The sequence below is a fragment of the Medicago truncatula genome, chromosome 1 (assembly GCF_003473485.1).
Source record: "Medicago truncatula cultivar Jemalong A17 chromosome 1, MtrunA17r5.0-ANR, whole genome shotgun sequence".
Classification (NCBI taxonomy): domain Eukaryota; kingdom Viridiplantae; phylum Streptophyta; class Magnoliopsida; order Fabales; family Fabaceae; genus Medicago; species Medicago truncatula.
Genome location: NC_053042.1, coordinates 18,782,372 through 18,792,270, shown reverse-complemented (window position 1 = coordinate 18,792,270; position 9,899 = coordinate 18,782,372). Strand labels below are relative to the sequence as shown.

Here is a 9,899-nt window from a genome sequence, read left to right as displayed (position 1 = left end):
TGTTACTGATTTGGGATGGTTTGCTTCATCGCTAAAGCCTTCTATTTATAGTGGTTACATGAGTTGATTGCATTGAATGCACCATGGACATTAGCACAACAGCCAACCAACTTGTATTGACAATGGTGGCACCGAAAATCTTTTGTCAAAAAAACTTCTGACATGTGCTATTCCAATTAAACAAAATTGCTTTACCCACTCTTGTACACTGCCATATGTTTACTGCCATGGATGTGGTAATTCCGCAAAAGTGTGCTTTACTACTTTCATGTGTTCACACATGTTCACAAAATGTTGTACCAAAATTTAGTTCTTTAACAAAAGCCAGACTGCTCCCACGTAGTATCTTAACAGGAATACCGGCTAAAGTAAGGGAAGAAAGAGATGGAGCAGATATCTCAAAGTAAGTACATCGAGGAAAATCATTAATCATACTTAAATTGATAAGTGACAAACTTGATAATGCAAGGGGCTTTGCTTTCATTGCACTACAACCACGGAGGATCAAACTATTCAACTTATTAAAGAACGAAAAAGGCTCAACATAACCGACATTTTCACTATCTCTAAAGATGAAATTAGTTAGTTCCAAATTAACCAATGTCGGAAATTTCAGATAGTCTGGAAAGAATGCTTTGTGATAAATCCAAGGGTTTGTATAAACGGCAAGCTTAAGTGTTGTTAGTGTCTGAAACGTAGATATAGAAGACAGGATTGACTGGCGATTCTTATCCCTACTAGTAATGAGCATAAAATCAAGAGTGTGCAGTGCAGTTGAATCATCGCGAAGATCTGAAAACCTAGAAAGGAATGTGGAAAACTTATATGAAGTGGAAAATTGAGTTGAAATCAATGTAAGTGATGACATTTTTTTCCAGATATCTTTCCATCTCTTTGATAAAACGCAAGTTCGAACAGCGATTTTGGTATTCAAATAAGATAAAATATGAATGATAATGCAATCAGATAATTCACTAATCATATCTTCATTATTATTTCTTCTTCCTCTTTTGGGTATCAGTGGAACCATTGTCTCAACTGCAAAATAATTTAACATTATGATTATTATTCAAATGAAGAAAGTTCTCCAAATTAGAGAGAATCACAAAAATCAAATTGATATAATGGAACATGCATTTGATGAGAAGCAAAATTAGGCAAAGTAATGTTTAGATTACAATTAAGAAAAGTAAGAGACGAGAAAATATACAGACCTTGGGGATTAAGTTGTGGTTTGAATCGGCTTTCTTTAACGTGAATGAAAGTGGTAAGAGTTATCTAGGGTTCACACTTTTTATTAGTGTTGAGCTTACGAAATTGATGTAGACTTATTTATCTATTGTTTAAAAATTATGAAAGGTTTTTTTATTTTATTTTATTTTTATGAAATTTTGATTTTGATTAAAACAAAATATATAAATTTACTCATATATTTCATACTTTTTAAATGATAAAAGAAAAAAGACACATATATATTCATATCGTGTTTGTTACATTTTTTAAATATTTAAACTTATTCTTATCTATTTTATACTCATCTATTTGAATTGAAATTGAGGGCATTTTTGGAAAGAAAAAGTCAGCCCAAAAGTGCTGAAAAGGGTTGTTTTCTTTATGTAGTATAGAAGTATAGATTTATTTGTAACACATTGGTCTTTATCTTTTTTGTTGTTGTCCCATTTAGGTCTTTTAGCTATTAAAATGTGCACAAGTTAATCCCTTTGTTCATTTTTCTATTGAAAAAACATGAAAATATTAATTTCATTAATAACTTTATTTTATAAAATATATTTTAAGAAAAATAAATAAATTTATAAACCATATGAACATCTTCATCCTCATCTCCATCTTCTTCCTTAAATAAAAAAATTGTCCATCCAAATATATCTTCAAATTCCTTAGATATTTTCACTTCCATCTTCTCTGTAACACAAAATTAAAAATCCCCAAATTTCATCAACCCTAAGTTTACCAAACCCATAAATTAGGATTTTGGATTTAAAAAAAAAAATGTTACTTCAAAAAACTATACAAGGTGAAAGAACAAAAAAGAATATTATGAATTTTATGTTTAGAAAAATATGGAAGTGAAAATATTTAAGGAATGTGTTTGAATGGACAATTTTTTGATTTAAGGAAGAAGATGAAGATGAGGATGAAGATGTTCATATGGTTTATGACTTTATTTATTTTTATTAAAAAATGTTTTATAAAATAAATTTATTAATAAAATTATTATTTTCATGTTTTTTAATAGAAAAATGAACACAAGGATTAATTTGTGCACGGTTTAATAGATAAAGGACTTAAACGGGACAAAAAAAAAAGATAAAGGACCAATGTACTATAAATAAATAAGATAAAAGACTTTTAGTGTAATTTTGCCTAATATTTAACATGACATTTAAATGACTTTAAGTATATATGATTTCATACTTCAATTAAAGTTTATATAATATATTTAATTAAAAAAATTAAAATATATTACATTACCGAAAAGTTAACAAAACTATAGTCATAAAAAATGTTATTCATATTCATTTAAGGGTTAATAGGTTTTTACCCCCTGTAATATAGGTCATTTAAATGTTATTCTTGAAGAAAAAAAAAATTCGTTTTTGTTTGGCCTATTAGGGGGGTAAATCAAAACAAACAAAAAATTACAAGGGGGTAAATCAAAAAAAATATTTTACAGGGGGGAAAACAAAAAATGACCTATATTACAGGGGGGGTAAAGACCTCTTAACTCTTCATTTAAATAAGCTTTTTTTGTACCTCGTGAGCTTAGCTCAGTTGATATGTACAATGCATAATATATGCAAGGTCTGTGGTTCGAACCACGACCACCACAAAAAAAATAGGCATTTCTAGTGGGCCTAACATTTTTTTGGCTTGTTTCTGGTTTATTTTTTTGCGACTGTAGTTGAATTATTTCTTTGGGGTGGGGTGTGAATGGTTAGCGTGAAAGTGGTGAAGAATAGGTCGGTGAACTTTATGAGTTAGTAACATCTATGTTTTGTGTAACACCCCGTTATTCCAAGGCAATTAAATAATAAATAAACACATCAGAGTATATCCTAAAACGGGAATGTCACACTACTTTATAAAACTTCTTAAATAGAATATAAAACTATTTAATAAAACAACAACTTAATAGTTTCACCAAAACCTTGCAGCGGAATATTTTCAACATTAATTAACCACAACATCCAACATATTAATTCTCCATTAAATAATCTTGGCATAAAAGCCTCATCAAAATAAATCCAACAACCAAATAAAAGGCTACATCAACATGTTCCAAAAATTGATACATAGGAATGAAAATAAGCAAATAAATCTCATCCCGTACGTATCAGAGCCCTGGACATTTGAGCCACCACCTACTACTCAGGATCACCTGCAAGTTACCCATAGGAAGGGCAACATTTTCAAGCAGAAGGGGTGAGATTCACAACAATAAATATAGATATAAAATTCATCAATTGAATCTAACACCCTAACATAATAATAATTCATCAATATATAAATATATCATCATTAACAACATCAACAATAAATGGTAATTATAACCAACAACATCGACTCATGTAACTACTCGACGACTCCACTAAGACTCCTCGACAATGCACATGCATGTGATACCAATTTACAGGGCAGTAGCCCTCACCGGATATTGAATGGTTAAAGCATTCATCAGGGCATAAGCCCTCACCGCTTTGAACAATAAGTGTTCCAGGACATGAGTCCTCCCGCTTTGAACGACAAGGCGTTCCAGGGCCAGAGTCTTCCCGTTTTTTATGCTTATGCAACTGACTCCACTTGTGTATATCTACATCCAACTCGACAATGCATATATGTATATATGACTTACAACTCCATAATTCAACAACATGTATGATTTAATTAAATAAAAGCATACATCACAGTCAACAACAGATCATCATAATCAATTCAATAATTCCAGAAAATGCACAACTAATCATAATCATGCTTATACATCAATATCATTCAACAACATTCAATTAATTAACATCAGCATTCAAAACTGGGCAACTCACCTCTCGAGTACATCTACTCGCTATGGCGAACTCAAGGATTGGGTTGCTCGCCGTGGCGAACTCAAGGCGAATGAGAAAAGGGGTGCTCTCGGGAGTTTTGACATTTTTCTCACTAAATCTTCATTTTTAGGTTCCCTATTCATCTTTTTAATCTAAAAATTGTCCCAGTCATCTCTAAAATCATCTAGACACTCAAAACTATCCATATTACAGCTTATAACAACAATTCAAAAATCATGATCTCTCAGGCACATGCTCGCCGTGGCGAGTGGTTCTGCTCGCGAGGCGGGCTATGAAGTTGTTCACTCGCGAGGCGAGACTAGCTACTCGCTCGAGTGATGAACATCAGTACGGGCAGAATGCAGGTTTTTCCCCAAAAATCCCATTTTCCTCCAATTCACTCCCCAAATTAGTTTACAGATACAAAATAACTTACTGTATGCACTCAGAACGTATTTCTAACATCAAAACAGCAATCTCTACACTCAAATCACCCAAAAACCTAGAATTCAACATACACCCCAAAATTCTCAATTCTATCATAAACCTGTTAAAATCAAAATCAGAATTCAACAACTATATTACTGAAGCAAACCTCACCCTTAACTTAATTTAGAAAGACAAATGCGCAACGATCGGATTCTCTTGGCTCTTCTCCCTTGCTCTTGGTTTTTCTCCCAAAACTAACTGTTGTACGTAAAAACGTTTTCTGACTTCTCTTTTCTTAACTCCCCAAAATATAACTTCCCTTATTTCATTTACTCCTCCTTAATTCTATTAAATCCTAATTAACTCCCCAACCTCCAAAATAATATTAATTCACACATTATTCTAATTATATTAAAATAAACTATATACTAAAATAATGCACACCACATAATCAACAAATACTATTTAAAATCATATAAAAGACTCTAAATAATTAAAATAAATAAAATAACGAATAGGGCGTTACAATTTTGCATGGAGCTGCAAAGGATATGTGGATTTGGTAGTTACATGCATCTAAATGCTACATTGTGTGCAGTGTGAATGATTTCTTTAGCTCTACAGATAATAATGTTACTATTGACAATAATTTGAATGTATAGTTTAAAGAGATTCCTCTTAAAGTTTTTCCGTTTTCCCATGTTATATACGCGGTGTTTGGAAATAGTCCCGGTAAAAAACACAGGTTTTATCCTTGTAATATGATAGAGCACAACCATATAACACGAAGAATTTTCATATATTTGGATGAGCATCTCTAAAGCATGGCACTTGTAAAATGGTGAAGTACCCGTACAAGTAAGTATTAGGCACCGGTAACGGTACTCGAGTTACTCCATTTTTGCTCATTATTTTATTGAGTGAAATTTGTGATGTTCTCTTATATATTAATATAATAATATATGATCATATTGGAAAATCATGATCTAGATATAGAAAATGTTCAATAAAGCCAATTTTTGGAATGAATTAGAAGAGATACATATTTGAAGAGCATTGGTTTCATATAAATCCTCCTTTTTTATTTGATCTAGTGGATCATTATTCGATGAATCATTCAAACAGAAAAGGCAACCACTGTCTCTTTTTCCTTTGTATTTCCATCATCAAGTTTTGAGCTTATTCATGGCAAAAGAGATTATTCCATTCCTTGTGTTCAAAGTGTGTTGCACTACAACATTTTTTATGGTTCAAAGATTCAACACAAGCAGCTTTTGGGGGTCAGTAGTGACGACGTGTGGTGTTGGATATCGTTTTTACAGTGGTTGTTCTCGTGTAGGAGTCAGTTTTAGGTGGTGACGTGTATTTTTGTGGGTTTTGTTGTCCTTAGGGGTGTTTTTTATGGTGTTTATTTTTCGGGTGTTCTGCCTATATACGGCGCCTTTTGTTTATACTCTTATTCACCTGTTCGTTTTGAGCAGGGATCTGGTTGCTTAATAAAATTTGTTGTTGAAAAAAAATAACAAGCAGCTTTTGATAATCCACATACTTTACATATATCAGAAAAAGAGAAAGCAAAAAGTGCATCACATGCAATGCACTATCACAAGGAAAGCCAAAATTTCCCTCAATTACAAGGAAGGCACAAAACTAAAATCATATCTATATTGGTCTTATAGTAGCACATATGAGATTTAGAATATGCAACACACAGTTTCAGGCTCTGACACAAGAGGCTGCAATACTCGTTAAACAAGCTGTTAAATCCCACTATACCCTTCTCCACAAAGCTTGTCTTCAATGCCATTCTCATCCCTTCCAATTCAAAGCATTAGAGATTTGTTTCAATGTTTCCCTCAACCGTTTGCCATCTTCCACAATATCAAGTACTCTTTTCCGCGGTCCTCGATATTTGTCACCTTCACTTTCCAATTCCTTAGGTGCAGCCTTTAAAAGTGCTCAGGGTCACCAACGCCATGCTAACTTTATTGAGAACCAATAACAATCTATTTTAGCCTTGAAGATCGAGGTTGAACAACTAATAATATCTATTCCTGATGACCCTTGTATTAGTAGAGTTATGAGAGAAGCTGGTTTCTCTGGTACACTTGTTAAAACCAAGGTTGAAAAAGCACTTATATAGATCATGATATTAATGATCTAGATGATGCAAATTAGGTTGGAGAATGGAAATATAATGTTGACGGAGAGTTAAGGTAGATACATTTTGTAATCATAATAACCATGTGTTCTCGGTACAAAATATAGTAATAATGTATGTATATGCAATTAATAAAAATCTAGAAACTAATGTTTCTATTTTGTTTTGTGAATCAGAAACAATTTTTGCATGTTTCATCAAAAGAAGTGTATAAAGAAATTGAGCTATACATTGAGACTGTACTCAACGATGATTGCTATGAAGGAAATTTAATAACGTCAACTAGTCGCTAATCGACTGCTAAATCCTTTCTTCTTTTGGCTCCTGCAGTGTTGCAACTTAAGGTAAGGCCCAACACCAATAGAGTCACTCTTCTGCATATTTCAACACCTGCATCACGTCGTAACTGTCATTCAAGATACATCGATAACACCTAAACACTTAAACGGAGAATTTTAAAATTTGGACTACGGGTGGACCATATCAGGCTTTGAAATGGTACAAGCTAATCATCAATGAATTGTTAAATGAGGTATTAACCCATCACTCAGCTAACAAGTCTTTTATAGACTTTACAATACAGAGAAGACATGTTTGAGTGCCCAAAACAGAACTATGAAAATCTAAGAAAAGGAAGATCATATAGAGAAGTGAACGAAAGAATTTCTTGCGTGAATGAACAGGAAAATATCTCAAGCAAATAGAGAAATTATTAGCCTAGGCATGAAGAAACTAAGAGCCCGTTTGGATTGACTTAGCTTTGAGCTTAAGAAAATAAACTTATGCCAATAAATAAACGTTTATGTTGATTCATAAGTTCTCATTAACGAATATTGTATCTTCATAGGATGTTTTTTCATAACCTACCTTGACAATCTTATGAATAATTCCCTTAATCTTCACAAACTGTCACGGACTAGTTATCACCTAGGCAAATCACATGATCAAACTAAACATAATAATAATTAGTTGGGACGAACTTTTCAACAAGAACAAAGACTACAAATCTTTTAAATAACTACCTGGCACTTGCATAAGTTTCAGTGAAGTCCCGCATCTATCATGTCAACTTCTGCCGGCGGATAGTTTTACAGCAAGATGTCAACAATTCCATTAGGAAAGGAAATAGATGGTTCTATTTTCACTTTTAGTTTCTTTAAGTGATGCATGGAAAGTAACTTATGCTTCCACCAATCAGGATTAAGGGAGACAACCTAAACAATATGGGGTGAGAAAAGTTGAAAAGTTGAAGAAGAATGTAAAAATGTTGAAAAGTTGAAGTACCTTAAGAGCACATGCAGAGACTGTCAATGATTCTATATTAGGAAATTGTTGAAGCAAGTTCAATAGAGTCCGACGCACAGGAGATGTATTTGTATCAAAATTTAGTTCTTTAACAAAAGCAAGACTCCTCTCGCATAGTATCGCAACAGGAGTACCGGTTAAAGTAATGGAAGAAAGACGTGGAGCAGATAGTTCAATGTAGCTAAATCCGGGAAGATTATTATCGATAGTTAAATTGATAAGCGTCAAACTTGATATAAGGATCTTTGCATTATTCTTTGTAGCACAACCACGGAGGATCAAACTATTCAACTTTTTGAAGACCGAAAAAGGCTCAACATAACCGACATTTTCCCTATCTCTAAACATCAAATTAGTTAGTTCCAAATTAACCAATGAAGGAAATTTCAGATAGTCAGGAAAAAATGCTTTGAGAGAATCCCAAGGGCGTATATTAACAGCAAGCTTAAGTGACGTTAGTGTTTGAAACGAAGGCATTGAAGACAGGATTGACTGGCAGTCCTCGTTACTACGAGTAACAAGCTTAAAATCAAGAGTGCGTAGTGCAATTGAATCATCACGAAGATCGGAAAACCTAGAAAGGAATGTGGATAGCTTATATGAAGTGGAAAATTGAGTTGAATCCAATGTAAGTGATGGAATTTTTTTCCAGAGATTTTCCCATCTCTTAGATAAAAGGCAAGTTTGAACAGCGATTTTGGCATCCAAATAAGATAAAATATGAATGATAATGCAATCAGATAATTCACTAATCATATCTTCATTATTATTGCTTCTTCCTCTTTTGGGTATCGGTGGAACCATTATCTTAACTGCAAAATAATTTAACATTATGATTATTATTCAGATGAAGAAAGTTCTCCTAATTAGAGAGAATCACAAAATTAGGCAAAGTAATGTTTAGAGTACAATTAAGATAACTAAGAAACGAGAGAATATACAAACCTTGGGGATTTAAGTTATGCTTTGAATCGCCTTTGTTTAACGTGAATGAAAGTAGTAAGAGTTATCTAGGGTTTACACTGTTTATTCTGAATAGGGTTAAGCATTCACGGGTTTGATGTAGACTTTGCATCAATGTTTTAAAACCCGGACCGGTGATCGATCCGGTCAAGGCACTGGGGCACCGGTCGAACCGGTGGGTCACCAGTCGTACCGCATGACTATTGACCTGATCTATATAAAAATATTTATAACAAAAAATTACATTATGAATGAAATTTTGGTAATAAAAAAAAATCCTATCATTTTTTTTTATTTAAAGTTCGTACATTAAAAAAAAATTAAATTATATTCACAATTGCAAGTTTGCAAATTAATTTCTTAACTGCACACAATTTAAGCTAATTCCAATCCAAATTCAAATTAGCCCATACATTAAACAATATTAAGTTATAATTTAGATTCCATCTTTAAAACATAGTATGTTCTAAACATTGTTGGAAATCAAAATAAAACAGACTTAGAAACCCAAGTAAGTTACATAGTCAACTAAAAACAAAAACTCACATAAGTTATAATAGTTCACTAATCAATAAACTATTTATGTCCATGAAGTCAAATTGTCATAATCTTGATATTCATATTCATCATCTTCACCGGTTGAGATGGAAGAGGAGAGCGGCGGTTGAAAATGACATTTGGGTTAGGAGTATGTGTTATTAGGGTTTGTGTCTTTGCCTTTTTATTAAAAAAAATAAATAATTGAAAAACGGGTCGGGTGGGCTCAACTGATTCAACTGTCTGCCCATATTAGGGTGTGTCTTTGCATATCTGGTCATGTAGCCTGCCCGAACCGCTGCACCCTCCGGTGCGTGGGCTAACCAGTCTGACCGACCGGGTCGGTATGGGTTTTAAAACACTGCTTTGCACTAAACACAAAAAAAAAAAAAAAGAAAGCGTTTATTAGATTTTTTAAAATCAAATTTCATAAGTACACAGAC

At 33.0% G+C, this 9,899-nt stretch overlaps 1 protein-coding gene across 1 annotated transcript; it reads right to left on the bottom strand.

The window, feature by feature from the left end:
- Window positions 1-274: 274 nt before the first annotated feature.
- LOC120578124 (FBD-associated F-box protein At1g66310) lies at window positions 275-8,760 on the bottom strand. Its single transcript, XM_039830290.1, has 4 exons — window positions 7,936-8,760; window positions 7,744-7,865; window positions 4,498-4,608; window positions 275-800 (listed from the first exon to the last, which is right to left on the bottom strand). Exons 1-4 carry the CDS (start codon window positions 8,758-8,760, stop codon window positions 275-277), a joined length of 1,584 nt encoding a protein of 527 aa, XP_039686224.1.
- Between the last annotated feature and the right edge of the window lie 1,139 nt (window positions 8,761-9,899).

What these genes read in the sequence shown, in the direction of transcription:
- LOC120578124 (XM_039830290.1), bottom strand. Translation starts at nt 8,760, where the DNA reads ATGGTTCCACCGATACCCAAAAGAGGAAGAAGCAATAATAATGAAGAT. An exon ending in TCTCTGCATGTGCTCTTAAG is followed by an intron (nt 7,866 to 7,935) that starts GTACTTCAACTT and finishes CATATTGTTTAG; the next exon opens with GTTGTCTCCCTTAATCCTGA. An exon ending in GGAATTGTTGACATCTTGCT is followed by an intron (nt 4,609 to 7,743) that starts GTAAAACTATCC and finishes TGATTTTAACAG; the next exon opens with GTTTATGATAGAATTGAGAA.